Raw genomic sequence first — 23,053 nt, 5'->3', positions numbered from 1 at the left:
ATAACCCTTCAGGAACACATCTGTCATCTAAAGTGAGATAAATCTTATTTGGATCCAAATAAATATGATCCTGATATTTTTAACTTATGGTTAGGAGGGATAGATGACTTTTGAGCCTTTTGAGGATTTATGTGAAATAAAAGAATTCAACCCACTTGCCATAATGCTAACAACTAGTGAAACTTTGTTTTTCTCTACGTGATTTCTGCTAGTATATTCTGGTACATAGAAGGCCAAATCAGAAAGAATTCAGTTTTATTGATTTTATTTTACTTTTATCGCCAGGTTTACTATGGTGCCTATGCATTGTATTATTGAATAATACAGATTGTATTAGCCAAGTACATTAAAGGAATCTTGCATTAGGATGACAAGTTTTAGGGATAACATGTCAAAGTTCCATGTGCTGATTTTACAGCAATACATACGTTAAGATGTCCACCTAATGCCCATGATACCACTCTACATGGCCAAATAATGTCTTTACTTTTTCAGTTCTCAATATCCACATTTATTTTACCTACACTATTATACATTTACATATCTTTTCTGCATAAGTTTTTGAGATGTTTAGCTAAATGGAATTGATAGATCAGTAGATTTAGCTTCATTGTTGAAATTGTACCTTAAGTTACATATCTGTTAAGTAAATATGATTTAAGGTCATTTTAAAAAATTGAAGTGATTAGTACAACTTATTCAGATTTTTGTAGTTAATCACTATTCCATATAATTAGATAAAGAAGGGAATGAAGAGGGTGGTAGAGGACAAGAATCCTAGTTTTCTTGTTTCCTATTTTGTTTCCTATTTCTGAAGTTAAAATAAGTAAAAAAAAAATTAATAGTATGTAACATTTTGCTTCATCTTTATTCATTCAACCAACTACATTTAATGAGCCTATAAAATTCATTCAATAGCTCTATTCCTTGAATCAAATGCATTTAACAAAGAGAGATTTTTAGCTTTTTGTGTCATGAACCCCTTTTCAGTCTGTTAAAGCCTATGTAACCCTACCTTAGAATAATGTTTTTTAAAATATTCAGTGTTTAAATACAGGCAACAAAATATGTAAGATCTCAAAGGAAAACAACTATATCAAAATATAATTATCAAAATATTTTAAAGGCAAAAAGTATAAAATATTTCAATAACTCCCAATTAAGAATTCTTGATCAGTAGCTATGAGGACTGAACATTACAAATATTCATCTATTTGATAGGAAGCAGATGATTGTTTGGAAATATGAGATATTTGAAATCAGGGATACCTGAGTTTAGGTTCCACCTATGAATCTTCCTGTGTCACTATAACTGAGTCATTTAAACCTTATGAGCTTCATGCCTTTTCCATAAAAAAGGGGAAACTCTAAAGTTCAAATGAGATGATTTATTTGAGCAAGTTGATACATTATAAATCACTACATCAATATCAGTAACTTCTGATATAAAGATTGAACAAAATGATCTTGCAAGGCTCTCTCCATTTTTCTTATTCCATGAATAAACCACTTATCAAAGTAGTATTTTTTCAATATCTTGTAGGAAGGACTGAATAATTTTCTTAGATAAGAAGGTAGACTTTCCATTTATATCATTGTGACCTACCCTATGTGCTTCACTTCACCTCTGGCATCTTTAGTATAAAACTTTGTTCTCCTTATATTTGTGAGATTCTTATGGGCAGGATAACATTTTAAACTGTTATAAGACATTTAAGCCTTCATGGGAATAAAGGATCTGAGAATAGACATTTATGCAATTATAAAGAGAGCACTGGTCATTTAAAATTAAATAAGGAGATGTCATTGAGGAGAAAAAGCAACACAGTTAAGGAATGAATGAATAAAACATTTAGAAGGATTTCCTATGTATAAAATACAGTGCTCAGAGTGTCTTCTGAAGAAGCTCACAGTGGAAGGGGAAGAAACCATGGTGATATAGATAGATAGATAGATAGATAGATAGATAGATAGATAGATAGATAGATAGATAGATAGATAGATAGATGAATCTTTCAGCTGAAAGACAGAGGAAAAGTTCCCATGGTCCTTCAGATGAAGCAGCAAGTCAGATAGTAAATGGTTTTCTTCAAAGTCATTTCCACTGATAAAATTCTATCAGTTTCTGATATTAAATAATTTGATAGTGCCAAGGTCTTTGGTGAAAAGAATTTTCTCTTTTGGATTTTTAGTACCTGTGGCTGTTAACACCATAGGAGCCCCATCTTCACAGGTGCTGCTTCCCAGAACTGTGGCTGGAGATACTGAACTAAAAGCATTATTATTCTAATCTAATGGTTCTTTGGTTCAGGTTCCTGAGCTATCCCCATCAGGGGTTTGAAGGTAGATGGTGATGATGGTTTGTCTTTTCTGCTGCATGTTGCCTCCTGTCTCTCAGGTCACTTGCCTCTTCAGCTAGGCTGGCTTGCTGGCCATGTGTGTGATAGCTAGTAGTTGGTGAGAATGACTGACCACTTCTCTATAGAAGTTGTTTCTTAGGATGGCAGATCTGAGGGCTGAACTGAAAGCAAGAATAGCAGTTCAGGACTGTGAATTAGTGCTACTTCCTGATGAGCTACCTTTTGGTTGCATTTATTCACATTTGTTACTGGTGGTGATAAGAAAGATGGATCCGTTATCCATAAAGATCTCTTCTCTCAGTGATGTTTGTGGGAGGCTGGTCCAGAAGCAGATTTTGTGATTTGAGGGAGCAGTGCTTCTTCCAAAGGTGTTAGAGGTCTGGGCTGTTTCCTTGAGGACTTTCAAGTAGTAATGGTGGTGGTCCTGGTGGTTTGACTTGGCTGGCATATGCTGCCTCCTGTTTCCAAAGGAAGATTCAAATATTGAGAGATTTTTTGTCATATTTACATTTTGGGGAGGTAGGAGTCCACACTGCTTATTTTATAATTGCTTGCTGCCTTGAATTGAGCATTTATGACAAGTAAAGATGTCCATAATGCAAATATATCCTTCCAATTTGTCATATATGAAACAATCTCTTCTTGAGAACATTTTTATTGTAATTAGAAGATATTTTCCTTTCTTATATGTCATTTATTGGACTCTTTGAGTATTGTTTCTGTTAAAATTTATTTTGTAAATCACTATTACCAAATTGCTTTCTTTAGACTTTCTTTAAAGTAATAAAACTCTTTTAAAATATGGTAATCATAGAATTTAATGAGATGTAACAGTTATATTGCAAATGGGCAGCATTGTGAAGTAATAGATATAGTGCTAGGACTGGAGTCAGGAAGACCTGATTTCAAATTCAGTCTTAGACACTTATTAGCTGTGTGACCCTGAGCAAGTCACTTAACCCTATTTACCTCATCTCTAAGATGAGGAAATGCAAACCACTTTAATATCTCTGCCAAGAAATCCCAAATGGTATCATAAGAAATAACAACAGAAAAATAATTACAAATGGTTTCAGTTCTCTTCTGATATTAAAAAGAATTTTAGTTGACCTTTATTTTATGGACCTTCAAATTATATATAGCCAATTCAAATTTCTTCTTCTCTGGGTGGAAGCTGTTAAAGTGTTTATTTTATTTATGCAGCATAGTAAAAAACCAATTTTTCTACTCAGGTATTATAGGAATAGAGTAATACCAAAATGATCAAATTCACTGTGTTGTTATGAGAAAAGAATTTTGTGAATTTTAAAGCAATTACAGAAATGTGAGTTATCATAATCAGTGAAAATTTTCTGAATGAAGGCCCTGATGAACATCTTGAACACTCCTTTCTCATTTATAGTTTTAAAGTTGTCTAGAAGCACTTAGAAGTTAAGGTAGAGAAATCAGGCGCAATAAAATTCAAAGCTAGCCTCAGTTTTCTCATCTGAAAAATGAAGGTATTGTACTTAATGGCCTTTTTGGTTCCTTCCAACTGTAAATTTATGATCCTATGATTTGTCTATGGAAATTATAATAATGATAATAATAGGTAGCTAGCTATTTATTTATTAATTTAGTCTAATCAATCTAATATCATCTATCTAGCATGTACTATATGCCAGAGGCCATGATAAACATTTTATCATTGTTATCTCCTTTGAAACACACAAAATCCTTGGGTGGAATGTTCACCTTATTTACTTCATGTCACAGATGAGGAAGCTGAGGCAGACAGTGATAAAGTGTCTTGCCCAGAGTTACATACCTAATAAGTGTCTTTGAATTGAGATTCTCATGGAGACTCTTAAGACTAGCACTCCATCCACTGTGCCACCTCAAATATGTCAGATGTACAATATGAACTTCATATTAACTTCGTGGCTAACACCCCCAAAATTTGGCCACATTTTTTTTTACATTTTTAGTATTATATAAAGAAAAAATATAAATATTTACACATATGGAAATATTTGAATAGATAAAATGTCATGAATCTCAGAATCCCAATTTTCTTACATTAGACTGATTTTCCTAAAAGATATTGTCAACTGTAACTATTACATTTTTTAAAAAATGAAAGTATTTCCCTAGTCTTAAATGTTTCAATTGTTCTTTTATACTTTCTTTCCTTTTCTTTGATTTGAAACAAATGTTTCTAATGACTTATGTGTTGCTTTTATGAAATTCTGATAGGTACATTTCATTCCACAGCTCAGAAAGATTCATAATATGAAGTAGTAACCTCTAATTTTGTTGCAAACATCCTGTCAGGTTTTTTCTCTCTCTAATACTTAAGAGTTTCATGTGACTAATATTTTCAACTACTATGATGTAGAAGAATGCCTCAGGCCCCCAAAGTTTGGCTGCATATTCAGATAAGTTATTGGGGAAGAAATCATCTGTCTGGAAAGCTGTAGTCAAAATGTGCTTTTTACATTGTACAAAAACACGAACGGGATTTTTGCAGTCAGCGTAAGCACCAGCTTACACTGTTTCTTAAAAATGACAAATTTCGAATTTCATTAGAACACAAATTTCAGTGTCCTGTCAGCTTCCTGCATAAACTTATGAGGCAAGTATCTTGTGCTAAATTTTATCCACTTATTTATTTAACTATTTCAGGGGAGGAATTTAGATTTTCTTATTTTGTTTTATTTCCTCTATTTCTCTTACCTGAAATGACGGGACTTAGTTTTCTTCTATTTGTACTTTTCCCTTCTCTTTGCTTTAGTATATATATACTTTGTAAATGGCTATCTATGAGTCTCCTTCCAAAATTCCTCCACTCATTGCAGGCCCTTTTATATAATATAACCAATTTAGAAATGTTTAATTTGCATTTTTCCTTTTACCAAGCCTAATTTTGGTCCATGAAAAAGTTTGTTGTATTTTTGCCTATTTTAAACACAAGAGGAAAATGTATCTTTTATACATTACTTGATCATAAGATCTCTAAAGTCAAGGACCAAGTCTTAATTTATGACTCATACTGTATGTCTCATACTGCCCAACATGGTGGCATTTAGTAAGCAATCAATAAATACTTAAATTGTTTAAACTTTAAAAAATTAGTCCTTTTACCAGAGAGCTGCTGATTTGTAATAATTCACTGTTATATTCTCAACTCTAGATAACATTGATTCATAACTTAGTCCCAATTTCCTATGTTTCTTTCGTTCTATCTATATGTCACTAGGATTTCTCTGCTCTAGGAAGTAACTGTAGAAAAAGAGTCACTATGTAATTATCTGCTATGCTTTGTTTAAAAAAGATAAAAGTTTCATGTCCCTTAATCCAATATCACCCAACCTAGGATTGTTCAGGAAGTAGTCCTTCATTCTACAATCTATTGTGTTATAGTCTGATTCTTTGGTGTCCTTTTAAAAATGTTGGAAGTGACTATATGCTTCAATCTGTAGGAATCAAGTTGTTTCATTGCCAAAATGCCAACTTTCTTTGTAAATAAGATATATGCTATTTTTAGGTCATTGTAAATTTAAATCAAACAAAATGAAAACATTGCATACAGCATAGATAAAATGCATATTAAATATTTGTCCAGAATATTTACTATTACAATATGGTATATAAATGAATATACATAATAAAGAAAACATATAATTGTCTACATGGAGAATATGCCAGTTTTATTTTAGAATGCTAAAGTTTTGGTTTACTTGACTAAAAAAAATGAAAAAAAGGACCTCAATAGCAAAAAGAAAATTTTATCTCATATATAAATTTATGGTTCACATTGGCATGCACTCAAATCCTTGGTGATTTATTTATTTGTAAATGTTACATAAATGCTGTCAACCTAAGAAAAAATATCAGTCAATTTAAGGGATACCAAAGCAGTTGCAAATGATTTTGTGGGTTGATTGGGTCAAATCCCTGTGAACTTCCCGTCTAAGAGCATTATTTATCTGACTAAAACACTTTTTATTTCAGAGTGCTCAGCATTCATCTTTTAGTTAACCCTGAAATAATGCTGAATAGAGATAGCACACATGTTTAGAATAGAGGAAAATAAGAACCTGAAAAAATTATAGAATTTTGTTGGTTAAATAAGTCATTAAAAAGGTTGATATACCCAGTCAGATGAACCTGACTACTTGATACATGCCTCACTTAGTCCACATTTCCTTTAATAGATGTTTTTCAGGGACCCATTCTCATCTTACACTGTATAACAGGAGTTCTGGAATTCCTGATTTGGCTTTGTTTTATACGAAAGTTCTCCCATAGTTCCTTTTTTTAAGTCAACTGCTAATGATAGTTCAGTTATCTTAAATTTCTCCAAAATATAATTTCCCTCCTTATTAAATCCTAAACCTTCCTATATCTTCAGTTCTCTTGAAAGCTGTGTATTAAAGCTATAACTAGAAATTCTTTCACCTGTGAGAATGGGAGAGGGAAAAGTAATAGAAGGGGAAAATAATAAACAAAATGAGATAATAAAAAGGACAGTAAAAACACATGTTGCACTGGGAGAGGAGGAAACACCTAACCCTAAGACTAAAATGCATTCACATGAAGATAGGCAACATGGTGATAGTTTTTTTCTGAAATGGGACTGAGTTAGGAAACAAGGTAATGCTAACTGTAAGTTCCTTTTAAAGTTTTAAACAAAGTAATGCTAGTCAACATAATAGAAGACTATATAGTATTAAGATGGCTGTTTCCAAAAGGCCAAAAGCAAAACTCCTCTTCCCCAAAGTATGGACTGCCTGGAAAAACCCTAATAGAACTGCATTAGTTATGGCTCTTCTGTGTTTGCTACTCAGGTCATGATATTTGATCTCCCTAAAAGAAAATTAGTCATCTATGCATACTTATTTTTTTTTACTCTCCCTTCTCCCATGTCTATTTTATTCTCATTAATGTTTCACCCAAAAGAATTTAAAACAATATTAATCAATATTCCAAGGTTATAAAATAAGCATTATAGATAATACACACAACATTCTTATTTCTACAGATGTTTAGGGTTTTTGTTTTTGTTATTTTTGTTTTTTTTTAAGGTTCTCTTTAATAATAAAATAATAAAAGACAATTAATAAAAGACAAAGATTAGTAACTTCAGGTTGTATAGAGAAATGAAAGAAAGAAAGTCAGCAGATCATTTTTTAAAATGATCAAGTTCTTGGTATTGGTTAGATTGTAAAATTTGGAGAGGCTGTTTCTTCTCTTCGGGTTAATTTATGTCAGTGACTCAAGGCATCAAATATTTAAGTTTGGATTTTCTCAATGATTAATTCAATAGATAGAAACAGATGAATTCCCCACTCTGTCTAATTTTTATTTTCTCAAACTATTTTTCTAGTGTCCTGAATTCAAAAGACCTAGGGATATTGCTGTTGATTGGATTGCTGGCAATATTTATTGGACAGATCATTCTAGAATGCATTGGTTTAGTTATTACACGACTCACTGGACTAGTTTAAGATACTCAATAAATGTGGGACAACTGAATGGTCCCAACTGTACCCGGCTCCTTACAAATATGGCTGGAGAACCCTATGCCATTGCTGTCAATCCTAAAAGAGGGTAAGTCATGTAACTTATTTTTTTAAAGTTCTGTCTACCACTTAAAATTATACAGCTTTTAAATTTATTCTACAAATGTCCTTATTTTGGAAAATATTCTATATAAGTTTCTTTTTAAGTTTTAAATTTCTGTTATAGTCATTATTTGCTAAATGTGAATCATATTAATTTGTATCTCAAAATATGATTAATGTCTCAAAAATTCCTACAACTGGGACATTCAATGACTTTATCTTTTTGAAATAAAACAAGGAAACATGTACACTAGCAATTAATTAACACATGCAATAATTATTAATAACATTGAATTTTAGACACGTTAACTCTTCCAGTTCAGTAAAGTCCATGACTTTGCTGCTTTTGATAATGAATAATGAATTAAGCATTGATGAAAAAAAATCAAATATAACTCCCAACTTTTATTTTGAGGTTCAACTTCATCCTCATTAAACATTTTGAAAGAGATTTTTGTAAGGATTTCAATTCATTGGCTTAAGCATCTCTCTTTTTCTTCCTTATCTTTAGATAGAAATGTAAATGCTTAGCTAAAGACCCAAAGGAAAAATATTTGGAATAGTAATAAAGATTCTTTGTATACTCTAAATTGTATAGTTAAATTCTAAATAATTGACTCAATCCTTGATATTTATTTATTTATTTATTTATTAGATTTATGGAGCACCTTTCTTCCTACAAGAGGAAATCACTTCTGTTGGGAAAAAATTAATTCCCTTTCTGGAAATACTAAATCATTTTGATGTACATTTCAAATAGGCCAAATATTCTAAGGGGGTGTAGACAGAATGAGTTCATGATAAGAAATCATTACATGAAGATAGATGCCCAGAAAGGCAGAAATATTTTTAATCTGAGTTTGTAAGGTAATCTTCCCAATTGATTATTGTACATCAAATCGTGTGTCACTATTTAATCCATTGAGAAATGTCACTGACAAGCAGCATTAACACCTCACAGAACCACAAATAGCTCACCTTTTTTACCTGCTGTCTTTAGGATGATGTACTGGACTGTTGTTGGGGATCACTCTCATATTGAAGAAGCAGCCATGGATGGTACTTTAAGAAGGATTTTGGTACAGAAGAATTTACAAAGACCTACAGGTATAATGCATTTTTCATATCTTCTAAAGGATGAGGTAGATGTCATGATGTTAGAGGTTAGAGGTCAGCCTATAAAATCAGATATTTTTATCTACATTGTGATGTTTAATCAAGTTGTAGAATATAACATGTAAACTTCAAAAAACCAAGAAATGTTTTCATTATTGGATTTTTAACCCAGTCCCTAGCACTGTGTCCAGTATAGAGAATGTGAAATCTTTTAGGGCACAGAACATATTTTTGCTTTTCTTAGTATAGCAGTGTTTATCAGCATATCTAGCAAATTGTAAGCACAATTAAATGCTTATTAATTAACTGACAAAGAATATAAATAATACTTATTTTAATGGATTGCATGATTATTAAATATTTTAAATAATAGAAAAATAATCATTCATATATCATACATTGTGCTAATTTATAATAGCCTTCAAAGAAATACTATCTTTGCTCCAATCCCAGCATTTCCCTAATTAATGGCAAACACCAGACCACTTCAGATTATAATTATTACTTTCTTCTTTTAAATCACAGAATTTGTTTATTCTACTGATTTAACATTCTATCATTTCTTTTAATAGCTACCATATACATGGCATGTCCATTGGTTCCCTACCTGAATCAGGAAATACATTTCTTTTCATTCTTTAAGGAATATTCAAATTCACAATTCTGAGACTGCATTAATGAATGAACTTCTATGCCAGATGATACCAGATGACATGGATTTCAATCAAGCAAAATAGAATAGTTAGTTAAGGACAGGAAATTTATTCAGATAGTAAGTTTCTCATCATCTAAACCTGGATGACTATCATCTCCCATATTATCAAACAAGTTTGAAAATCAGCTTTCCATTGAGTCCACCCCACATACTCAAGAGAGTAAGAGAATGACAGAAGCCGTACTCTGCATTGATTGTAGCTTGAAGTCATATGCTGTGCAGTCTATTCAGTTCTCTTCAACTTTTCAGTCTGGTAGTTTACATAAGTGCAACATATAGAAGCTATGGCCCCATAGCCACCATCATGGTCCAAAAGCAATGCTGAAGTTCAAGAAAGTGATGTCAGGTCCATGTATAGTATTTTGTCCAATGTTTCTCTACTCCTTCCCTCAAGGGTCCCATAGTCTGGCTGCCACATTCTGGTTGCACACTCCTCTTGTCTACAGTAGCATCTCTTCAAAGGAATTCTCAGGGAAGCTTCATTATCCCATCAGAATGTGAGATACAGTCACCACACTGGTCTCATGCACAGGTTTCTGAGAAGTTTAGTCTAAAGAGTTTCTTCCAGTAGTGAGTCTGTCATCCTAACCCTGGGAGAAAATTGAACTTCCTGACACATCTTTTCATATATGTATGCATAACAAATTTTTTTCTTTCAAAAAGGTTTTATTATAGTAATTGTAAGGAATGAGATAAAAAGATAATAAAGGTAAAGAAGAAGTAGAACCAGGAGATAGCCCAATTCACATATTATGAATCTGTCACAAAAGAAATCAGCTCAATTTCACATTGTTTTTTACTTGTATGTTTGTTTTATTTTCTAGTAATGCTTGGGAGCATTAATAGTACTAGTCCTACTATCAAGTAGAACTAGAAAAATTAAATTTGAGGAAATCGAGGCAGACAGAGGTTAAGTGATATATGTGATTACACAGCTAAGTGCATGAAATTTGAATTTAATTCTGGATTCAGATCAGATGCATATTATGACCTTAATCTTTCCAACTCCACTTAAGGAAAGACTTTGGCAACAAGATCAGTTATCTTCCATTTGTTCTATGAGTCTACTACTTCCTACTTCTACCACTTCCTTCTCCTCAGGTAAAACAAAAACTGACTTCTTGCTAGAATCTTGTGCCTTCCATCTCCTCCTGGGAATAGCATGTCCCCTGAGAAAAGGTTTCTCAGGAGCATAGCAGACATCTTCCATCTGCCCCAAACCTGCCACTCCCATCTGTGTCAGCACAAAGCAATTTCCATCACCTGTTGACAGCCCAGTTTCCCAAATATGATATGAAGAACCTTCATGCAAAGAACAACCCTCCTATTGGCTTCAGACCTCCCATCTCCTTCTGTAAGGACTGTCACTCATCACTAAATGATGAACATTTTTACATCTGACCCTAGCCCTCATATCCCAGTTAACTCTGAATTGCTGTAGGTAATCATGCAAATTCTATGCTACACCTCCTCTCATCCAATTCCTCATTTCCATTTGTCTCAACAAACAAAACAAAACAAAAAGTGAAAATAATATACTTTTTATGCATTCAAACTCCATAGTTATTTCTCTGGATATGGATAGTATTTTCCATCATGAGTCTTTTGGAATTGCTGTGAAGAGCAAAGTATATCAAAGTTGATCTGTATATAATATTATATAATATAATGTATATAATATTACTGTGTACAGGTTCTGTTCTTCAATCAGCATTCATTCATGCAAGTCTTCCCAGGTTTGAGAAGGAAGTTGTTAAAAGTTGAGGGTGGAATGAACAAGACTGATAGAAGTATCATCTTCTTTAGGAATAGTCAAGTTCTTCAGGATTATTACAAAAGATGGCTTAAAGAGAAGGAAAACTATGAGTCAAATAATAAAATCATTGACAAAGTTATGGAAATGATCTAGAGGTCAGTAGATGATAACCAGAATGGAAATGATGGTATAAGAGAACTAAAAGAAAACCTTCTAAAGAAAAACAATGATCAATGTAAAATTGTGGAAAAGGGATGGTGTAAATTCAAAAATAGTTAGCAAGTTAATGTTCTACTAATATTGACCTTTTTGTCATATATAACCACTAGGAGTGAGGATTGAAAGGGATAATATGCTTTGGAGGGAAATAGGCTTTTTACTAAGGTAAAAAGCATAGGAGGAATATCAGTTTAAAATTTCAGTGATATAAGGGAGTTTTTACTTCAAGCATTTATTAAGCCTTTTGTATTCAAGGAGCTATGTCAGACACTGATAATGCCAAAAAAATGTTTAAAAGCGTTCTTACTCTCAGGACCCTTACATTCTATTAGTCTAAATAGTATATGTAGTCATTAGTAAATATAAAAGTACCTACATGTAAACATATGTGTAACTGTACATATAGTCATATACATATGTAGGTATGTGTGTTTGTATATAAAATATTGTGACAAGAAGAGCAACTGCAGGGATTAGGAAAAGCCTCATGGAAAAAATATCATTTGATTTGTTAACTCTGAAAAAAGCCATGACATATTAGGCATAGGAAAGAAAGGAATGTCTATTATATATGGGATTATTAATAAGAAAAATAACAAGTAGACCAATTTTAGTGGAATATGAACAGGGTGATAGAAATATGCCTAATCAAATTACAACTTTTTTTCAAGTAGCTGAATTTGTGTTTAATCCTAGAGATAATAGGGAGTTACTGAAGGTTTTCTTTGTTTTGGGTTTTTTGTTTGTTTTGTTTTAGTAAGGGGGTCACTTGATTAATACTGCACTTTAGACATTACTTTGCAGCTATATGGATTAGGAACTAAAGAGTTAAGGATATTAAGACTAGTACAGGTAAAATTTAATGAAAGAGCCTGAACTATGAATAGAAAGAAAGGGATGTATATGAGATATGGAGTTAATTGACAATTAATTGGAATGAAGAAAGAGTTAAGAATGAATCACAAGTTGGGAATTTGGGTAAATGGAGTAATATACTAGAAGTTTCAAATGGCACAGATAAATTCACAAGACAATGGTGGGTGAATACATATGGAACAAAAAGGTGGAGGAATTGTTGGTATAGGGTTGAGGATTCTGGAGAAGTTAGTGTGGGCATTTTCCATTATCATGGGTGAAAATCTATAATCAGAATTGTGGATCCCACAATAGGTGGTAGATTGCTATGGCAAGTCCCCTTTGCAGAAATGAAACTCTGCTATTAATCATCCCTTTAATTCAAGATATTATTTACAACCCCTTGATGTTCTGTAGTGTATAACTCCACATCTAATTCTATCAGTGCTGCTAAGCATCTCTAGAAAAATCCATGAAATTGAACTGATTTCTCTTATGATAAATTCAGATGTGTGATAGCTTCTCAATAGAGAAATCACTTCTTGAACCTCTGAGCTCTAGGATTCAGGATTCTGAGTAGAGGAGGAAAAGCTATGCAGCCTTCTTGAGCTTTGTCCTTCAGTAGTGGTCTATTTAGTTGAAAGAGCAGAGCCTTGCAGCTCTCTATACTCACTTACAACTAAATCTACTCTATCTTTCTCATGGCTCTTTGTCTACTGACTTTCCCCTATTTTCTTAGTCCACTTTCTTTACTGTATTTTCACTTACTTCCATATTCAAATTGCTCCCCTGCTTTGACACTATAAATCATCAATAGCTTCTAACTTAAAGTTCCTTACCCCTTGATCTCCAACCCTTTCAGTAATAGGTTTCCCACAAAAGCCTCTCTAAAATTCTGTTTAATATATTTACCATGTAATGCTTTAATTTAGCACTATCTTTTTATTTTTCCTCCTACATAGGTAAGGCTTGTGCCTTATTTCACTTTTTTTACCTCTCCCAGCACACCTGATCTTAATATATTTAATAAATGCTTATTTACTGAATAGCATCAATATGGTCCAAATCACCAAATACCACTTTCCTCATCCTCAGTAAGTTGTTTATGTTTCCTTTTCTGACCAATGTAATTTGTGGTGGCAATTTCTGAATGAAAGCAGAATGAATCTGGCAACAATCCAGTTCTGAGGCTTGATTGCTTTCCCTCAACCCTTTTGTTCTTGGTAAGCAAAAGATCATTGATGGACTAGCATAGATTAAACTTTAAAGAATGTTTTGCTAATTTATTCATGAGTTCATTCAATTAACATATTAGGCCCTGTAGAAAAAGGAAAGGCCCTCGTGAATTGATGAACTATCTCTCACATCTCAAAAAATAATAAGTGAGGGTGGGATTGGAGGATTCTACTTTCATAAAAGTACAAGCAGTTATAACCACAATGGTGAAAATATTATATGAAAACATATTGCCATTTTGATATTTCTTTTAAGTTCCTTTTATCTCCTTAAAATTTATGAATGCATTGGTATAGCTTTCTGGTGTCCATTTTTAAAAAACATAATCGCATATATTTAAATTGGAAGGGAAGTTGAAGGTCATTTGTTCTATCATCCTCAAGTTACAGATGGTAAAACTGAGATCCAGAAAGGTGAAATGACATGTCCAGGGGCAAAGAATTTATAAATTTGCATCAAGTCTATTGCTCCTTCCCCACACAAAATCCTCCTTTGTCATTGAATACAAGTCATTTTTTTCTGCAATTCTACTGTCCTCTAAGAATTCTCCCTTGAATCTTATAATGATTTCTCAGAAAATTCTGTTTTATTAATTTTTTTTAATTTTTGCAAAATGGGAGATAAAATTTAAATTGAAAGGGGAGGGAAAATAACATAAGCCCCATGGAAAGTTTCAGCCTGCCAAAAGTGATTGAAGTGACTGACTTATAATGACAATAATGGTGGCATCATAAGATTTTAAAAATATTTATATAATTATTATCAGTATTATGAAGTAATAAAATTAAATGAACTATAGATCCTACATTTTTTCCAAAGGGTTATTTTATTGTGCTCAGTTAGAACAAGAGTGAAATGTAATTTTAAATTTTCTTTTTTCTTCCTGAATTGGTTGCAAATGTTCATCAGTTGAAGGCCTGATAAGAATGAGTACTAGGGAGGATCGAATGCTTTATTTCTCCCTTTTATTATTGTACTTTTATTAAAGACAAAAGGAAATGTGATATTTCATTTTAAAGATAGAAGGTTCATAATAGTGATGTTTCCTCTTCCTACAAACTTAACTATCATCTCTCTTAACAGGAAAACCTCGTTGGTTCCTTTATTAACTTTTTAATTTAAAAGACTATCTTTTTTATTAAAAGGCTTAAGGAAAAATCAAAGTCATCGATTTGTGGCTTTCTTGGAATATAAATGCCATCCATCTAAAAGCTTTGTTATAGAAGCTTTAAAAAAAAACTGGATATAGTTCCATAAAGTCATATAGTAGATAACCTAAGTTGATATAAATAAGTATTTCTTGAATCACTCTAATTATATATGCTATTATAATATGCTACTTGAGAACTTTTTTCAGTTATTAAAGCTGATAAAGTTATACGTCTATTTAAATAAACTGTATAGAAAAGCTATTTAAGATAGCTTTTTTTGATTTGTCCACTCACCATCACATTTATCAGTAGAAAGAAAAAAAATGTTTTCAACCATTCTAATACAACATATCTAAAATAGAATAAAAATCATAGGAAGCATGTCATTTTCTGATTCACATGTTAATGACTTTAAGGCATTTTGAATATATATCCAAGTAGCAATTAATTAATTACTAAACAATTACCAGTAAAGGAGACCAGTTAATTTGCCTATCAAGTTATTGTTGTGAGGCTGATTAGGCAGTATTTTTGAAATGTTTAACTAGGTTTCTGGAAAATGCAATGATTTATCTTTTTTCTTTTTTTAACTCTTTACTGAGAAGATTCAATTATATTTTTTCTGCTTTAATTGTCAGTGCATATTTCCATATGATCAATTAAAAGCATTTAATAAGAATCCATTATATGCCAAATTGTATCCTGGATGCTAAGGATCCAAAGATAAAAATAAACTAAATCCCACTCACAAGAAACTAATATTTTCTAGTGAGAGACAACTTGTATACAGAGAACACAATATAAACTAAGGAATATCTTACCATAATCCTTTTGCTAGGTAGACAGGTTATGACTATACAACTAATGATTCTGTTCATTGATTGCCATGTTTGGTGACTCTAACTATCTAATATATTCAAAGTAGTCATATATCATAGCTAAAGGCTAATGAAATCCACAAAAGAAAAGAATGGATAGAAAATTAATCAGAAAATTATTGTCACATCTACCATAATGGCTAAATAAGTAATCAATAGCTTAAATGCAATTCTGTTTCTCAACTCTGACTGGCATTTTGTGGAGATATTTAAAATTAAGTCCTTATTATGAAATTCAGTAGTTTGAAATTCATGAACACTTTTAACAGTTACTTAAGATATCAATCACTAACTAGCACTAATACCTCTAATGCAAACATGAAGCCTATTTCAAATAACATCAATCAAAAAGCATTTAATAAGGATCTTCTATGTGCCAGGTGTTATGTTAGATGCTAGAAATTCAAGTTCCCACCCTCAAAGAGTTTCAGAAAAAAATAACAAATATCCATATAAACAAATAGAAAGTATAGATGAAACAAATACAAACTGATTTCACATGGTTATAGGGAACTGGGGGACATAATGTCCTTATGCAGGAAATGATGTTTATACTCACTTTTGGCTGAGGCTGGAGAGTCTGAGAGATGACTTTGAGAAGCATGAGCAGCAGCTTCTGCCAGAGCATGAAGGTAGAAGATACACAATGTTCTTTATGAAAAACATTAAGAAGAACAGTTACACTAAGTAATCAAATTCAAGAAGAAGGCTTGAGCCAGGCAGTGGAAGCTTTAAAGACTGGTAAAGTTTATATACCATTGGAATACCACCATTGGGTGCCACTCAAACTTTTTGAGTAGTTGCTTTTTAAAAAGTTAATTTCAGCTTGTTGATAAATGCAACATAATAAGGACCTTCATTAATAATTTGGCTATCCATTAATGATTTGGGTACTCTTTAATAAGATATGTCTGCTTTTCATATATATACAAAACATATATTTGAAGCCCACTATATTGTAATGCCAGAGAAACTGAGGCAAGATAGAGATTAGAAAGTATTTAATAATGTATTTAAAAGGGAGAGATTTACTGGAAACAAATGGATCCATGGTTTGGTCCCAGGGCTAAATGAGACTATTGTCTCCAAGAAACAGCAAACAATGTGAGTTCTTAAAGACTTATATACAAGGGGCTCAGACACAGAGGGTAGACTAAGGCAGGGGTGGAGTCAGAGTGTTGAGAGCAGGAATCGACTCTGACAGCCACTGGAGATTGGGGGAGGTATCTTGATAAGATAGTATCTGATATTTTGATAGCTTGGGATGGGGAGAGGCATTCTGATATTCTAAAACATAAGATCTTTTATGCTTATCAAATATTCTGATTAAAGAGGGAGAGGTGGGTTTTCGGGACTGAGCTTTGAGCTGACAATTATAAACTGAAGCAGAACAATTAGAGAAACTGAGTTATGACTGGGTCAAGATAATTAGGGAAACTGAGTCAGGAAAATAAAAGAGAACTGTGGCATGACAATATAACTGCTCTTGCAGATCTGTAACTTGTGGATGAAATTATATCTTTTTAATGCAATTCGATGCAAAATATCAATGATGTCATAAAGGAACCCAATTCATTAAGTATTATTTTCTATCATGAGTTATATAAAGAGTGAGGGGTAGAAAAGCCAGATAATATCCTACTTGTGATACTTCTTAGCTGTGTGAATCAATCAAGGCAATTCATTGAGCAACTATATATCTTAGAAAATTCTCATATCAAAAGCTTCCCTCAGTGACAAAATCATAAATCTTCACTATATTTCTGTAATAAGTTATATAATAGGTTCTGATATTTGTTTTACAGATAAGACACATTATATTTCTTTTATCATTACCAAGATGGTGAAAATGAAGTCATAAGTAATAAGTAGATATGAAAGAATACTGATAATGTAGGGATGACCTTTTATCACTCTTACACTAATTTGTTGGCTATTGCTAGTCAGGTAAAGGGATAAATATTTAAAATGTGTGCCTATGTGTGAAGCATTGAATGAATCAAAGCTTTCTAAATTCCACTGTACAAGGAGACAGATGGAAAATCTAATTCTATATTGCCTGAGGGAATAATGTCATTCATAGTTAGAAATGGAAGTTTGGGAGGCAGGGTGGGAAAGAACACTAATTTCTAAAATTATTTCAGATACATTTCCTTGATTTGTTCTTGTATGTTTATTTTGCAGGGCTGGCTGTTGATCAGTTCAGTCAACGCATATATTGGGCTGACTTTGAGCTATCTGTCATTGGCAGTGTTCTGTTTGATGGCTCAGATTCAGTAATTTCTGTGAGCAGCAAACAAGGTTTGTAGAATGTTTCCATTATTTGTTGTTTGAAACAAAATTAGACAGAATTTTAATTCATAAGAACTTGTATAGTCTTAAATTCTGGATTTTTTCAAAAGCAGTACACTGACAGTGGAAAGTGTTAGCTTTGGAGTCAGACGTTTTGAGTTTGATTTCTCTAGCTCACTGGAAACTTGCACAAATTGCTAGATAAATTTCTAGGTTTTCATTTGTTCACCTATAAGTTGAGAGGAAAGACTAGATGAACAATAAGTTATCTTCTAGCTTTAAAGCTATGATACTAAAATTTGTTAATATTATACTTTTCCTGCCCTAGACGATACACAAACAAAAGAGGATGAAACTAGTTTTTATACTGACATTATCTAGTAATAGTCTTCTGTTAGATAATGCTAAATTACAAAAAACAAATGATAACTTTCTGTGGCTTTTCTTTTTACTTTAAAAAAAAAAAAGAGCTTCTCTGGGTGTCAGAATTTCAATCACTTAGGAAGAGTGGTAAAAATTGGAATTTTCAAAGGATAGTGTCAGACATTATTAGGTCTTCATCTTCTCTCTTCTTGTTCCTCCTTCAACTCCCCCTCCCTTTCTTTTATCTTTTTTTTTCCCTTCCCTCTCTTCTCCACTTCCTCATCTGTGTCCCACTACTTTCCCTCCACCATTCACCTCAACTCTTCTTTGTCATTTTTCTTCCTCTCTTCCCTCTTGCCTTCCTTTTCATCTTCCTCTATATCCTATGTCTCTGTCTAACTTTCCTCTGCTCAGCTATTTGAAACTGAATATTTGTTGTGTTTTTTTAATAACAAATTTCAACATGAACCATTGTAAATAATTTTAAAATATTAATTTGAAAAATAAATATTTTGAAAGAAAAAATAATTTATCCTGAAAATGTATTCTTATTTAAAGTGAGAAAAAAAAAATCCCTAACAGACTATGATCAGAGTAAAACTGATTATTATAAGCTTACATTTCAGCTGTTATTTTTAAGACAAAAATATATAATTAAATGATACCTTTAAGATTGTATGAAATTTCAGAAAAGATCAAGATTGCCATCTGTTTAGCAGTTACAAAAATAAAAACCAAATAAATGTTAGATGAATTAAATTACTTTTTTCAGACATATCTTTTAAAATAAAAAATGTGATGTAGATTCAGTAATCTATGCTATCTATTAAATTTTAGTGTGCATACATATATGTCTATTTTCCATGTCTTATATTTCCTTATGTATGATTTGTTACAGAGATAATGATTTTGTCCCCCTACTCATATATATCTATATATCTATATATATATAGAAGGATATAGGAATAGGACCTAACTCAAAAATCTTTTTTTGAATTGACTGTGTTAAATCAGCCATGAAGCCAAAATCATTGAGTTAAAGTCATTAATTAAAGATCATTAAGACAATCTAAAACACAAAGTCATAGCTTTTCAACCCATTATTTTTTTAACCTTTGGAGAAACAGCGAACTTCTTATTTTCTAAGCCCATAATAGCTAGAAAAATATTTTGTGTATATAATGGTCCTTGAAGAAATAGTTCATAATGAAAATAACAAAGATCTTGTTCTCTTAAAACTTTACAGTTTTAAAAATGTCAATTTTTTCAAATTGTTTCTTTGAAAAGCTATTTGCTAATTTATTTGTCTTAAAATGAATTAAACAAATCTAGAAATGACATTAGAAGGTAAGTTGGGAAAAATTAACTCAATCAAATCTGAGGCTAATATTGCAAGTATTACCTCATTTAAAAGACTATTAACAAGTTGTTTATGCATTTTGTTTTAGTCTACAACTCACAAAATCAATTAATATGACTTTAATATGCCACATTATTTTTTTTCTTTTTTGTTCTAGGACTTTTGCATCCACACAGAATTGATATTTTTGAAGATTACATATATGGAGCAGGACCTAAAACTGGTGTATTTAGAGTACATAAATTTGGCCATAGTTCAGTAGAATACTTAAATTTAAATGTTGATAAAACAAAAGGTGCCTTGATCTCTCATCGTTATAAACAACAAGATTGTAAGTATACTGCTTTGTATAAAACTATACTAAGCATATTAATTATCTAGACTAAAACTTACAAAGGAAATTTATTTTAAAATATTGATATAGTCTAAGAGCAGGAAAAGTGAATCCATTTCTCTACTTTGAAATAATTAAACAAATATAATTTCCATTTTTAAAATAAATCGCAAATTTTGCCTTTCTCTAATCAACAAAACTAGAAAACTTTGACTTCTCTAACAAATTTACTAGAGGTTATGGACAAAATGAAAATTTTTCATTCAACCCAAATCTAGACCCTTCTGTGTTGCTACTGTGAAAGCATTAAAATCATGATTCCATTACTTATGGTTCATGTAGATAGTTTATAATGTTTGACCTTTCTTGCATGGAATAAAATTTTTCTTTAATATGAATAATTTTTTAGAAAATGAACAATGTTTCTGAAAAATATGTAATGTTTTATTTTATGGTTATAGGAAAAAACAGATACAATTCATTACTGACCATTTTGAAAAAGGTACTTGAACTATCTAAATAAATTGTAATATAGCACATCATTTTGCTTGACTTCCCCTGAGAGAAAAGTCAAATCACAGATATGAAGTAGCATAAATATACTAGTTTTAGAGGGTTTTATATACACATACATAAACAAATATATGTATGTAATATATATACCTGCATATATTTACCTATGTATGCATGTATATATCCATACAAATATACATACACACATATGCAAATATATTATATATATATACATACACACATATATAATCAATCTTATCTTCTAAAATTCTACATAAATACTTTCCTTTCTTTAAATATCATATGGCACAGATGGTTTATCAAATCATGTAAAATTTTACAGTTGGAAAGTGCTTTAAAAGTCAGCTAGTCTCACTATTACCTAAAGTACATAACCTATCTTGAGTAAATTTTCCCAACAAGTAATCGTCCAACTTTGAGTCAAAGGCTTTGGGTGGTAGGGGACTCATCTACAAGAGAGAGTAGATTATTTTCTCAAAATAGTCTAATTATTTGCAATTTCTTTCTTAAGCTGATTTGAAAAGAACTTCCTTATAATGTCCACTCATCCCTCTTAGTTTTGATATTCAAGCTCAAGCAAAACAAATATAAATATCTTTTAAATAGCAGATTTTCATTTAAGAATAGTTATTATATTCCCTCTGAATCTGTTCTTATCCAAATATATATACATACAGATATATACATCTGCATATCTATACCTCTCTCTCTCTCCATATATGCATATAATATATATATACATATATATATATATGCCTATATCTATCTATACACATACCTATATCTCTATAGATATATACATATATGTCCTCAGCTCCTTAAAGCATCTTCATACAGCAGGATTTTGAATCCCTTTTTGACCTTAGCTACTTTCTTCTGAACCATATTCCACTTATTTACTGTTATTAATTGATCTATCTGGAATCAAAATGCCTCGTTAATATGGCAGACTTTAAAATTTGTAATGGTAGCCACATCATGTTTCTCAATCTCAAATCTTCTCTCTGGGCTAAAAATTCCCAGATTTTCAATTTCCAAGAATTCATTCAAAACCTTCACCATTCTGGTTTTTCAGCTTAATATTCCTATTTAACAATCCCTTTCCTAAAATATAGCATTCCGGACTGAACACAATATTCCAGATATTGCTCTATTAGCACAGTATAGAGAAGGAACATCACTTTCTTATTTCTATAATTTATGTTTCTCATCATGTGAGCTAAGTTAGAATTAACTTTTTCCCTCTAAAAGATTTTCCCTTATATACAAACCAAATCTGTCTCTCTGTAACTTTTATCCATAAGTCTGACTGCTGTTCTCTGGGACTATCCAGAATAAGTCTACTTCTCCCTGATCATAGTCCAGAGAAGATTTGAAGATTTCTATCATGTCTCTTTATTAGTCTTGATTGCTCCATGGTAATGTTCCTCAATTCCTTCTATCTTTCTTTATATGGCATGATTTTTGGATTTTTCATAATAATGAGTTCCCTCCTCTGCAAATACTACTTTGTCATTGCTTCTCTTAAAATGTGGCATCAAACCTAAAAACAACAGAGAACAGTAGGATTATGTTTCTCCCTTATCTTAGAAATTATGCTGGTGTGAATGTAGTTTAACTGCTTTCTGAGACAACTGTAACATACTGCTTAGTCTTTAAGCAAAAAGAAAAATTAAAAAGCTCAGTCATTTTTCACATGAACTAGAGTCAAACCAGTTTTTCTCTATCCTACTTTTTACAAATGATTGTTTTCAACTTTATAAAATTTTATAGACTTTTGGAGTTTTAGAGGATTTCTGTCACCTTATAGATTTTGTCTTTACCTTTTTTTATCTAATTTGTTACTTTTGGTCCATTGTTCTAGCTATTTAAATATTTTTGAATTATGGTTCACCCAAAATATTAACTTCTTTTTATTCTATGCTATCCACAGACTTGTTTCTATTTATTATTGTCATTCCCTACCATCAACAGACTTTCTGTCTTTATCCAAATAGATGAACAAGTATTTTGAACAAGATAATGAATCTAGAGACTTTTGGCATAGCACTAGAGACCTTATACCACATTGACATGAAATAAGGGTGTTCAACAGTCTTAAAAACTCAAAACTGTGTTCTTTATTCAGCCAACATATTCCATCTTGTCCACAACACATCATGAAATTACTTGATAAAATCATGAAAATCTTTATCAAAAGACTTGTTGCAAGAGAGATGAATTATGATTCCCTATAATTCTGGTCTATGCAACATAATTGAATTGATAGTCACTTTAC

At 31.6% G+C, this 23,053-nt stretch overlaps 1 protein-coding gene across 3 annotated transcripts in view; it reads left to right on the top strand.

Annotated features, from left to right (window-relative positions):
• Positions 1-23,053, top strand: part of LRP1B (LDL receptor related protein 1B) — a 2,473,587-nt gene that overhangs the window by 2,343,462 nt on the left and 107,072 nt on the right. For all 3 annotated transcript variants that reach the window (XM_074301983.1, XM_074301982.1, XM_074301981.1), the window contains 4 exons: positions 7,729-7,952; positions 8,967-9,073; positions 18,077-18,193; positions 20,065-20,238. In XM_074301983.1, coding sequence (XP_074158084.1) covers positions 7,729-7,952; positions 8,967-9,073; positions 18,077-18,193; positions 20,065-20,238 — 622 coding nt within the window. The remainder of the gene's footprint in view (positions 1-7,728; positions 7,953-8,966; positions 9,074-18,076; positions 18,194-20,064; positions 20,239-23,053) is intronic.

This window comes from Sminthopsis crassicaudata, chromosome 3, assembly GCF_048593235.1.
Source record: "Sminthopsis crassicaudata isolate SCR6 chromosome 3, ASM4859323v1, whole genome shotgun sequence".
Taxonomy (NCBI): domain Eukaryota; kingdom Metazoa; phylum Chordata; class Mammalia; order Dasyuromorphia; family Dasyuridae; genus Sminthopsis; species Sminthopsis crassicaudata.
Note: the sequence above shows the minus strand (reverse complement) of the source record. Positions and strands in the feature narration are given on the sequence as shown.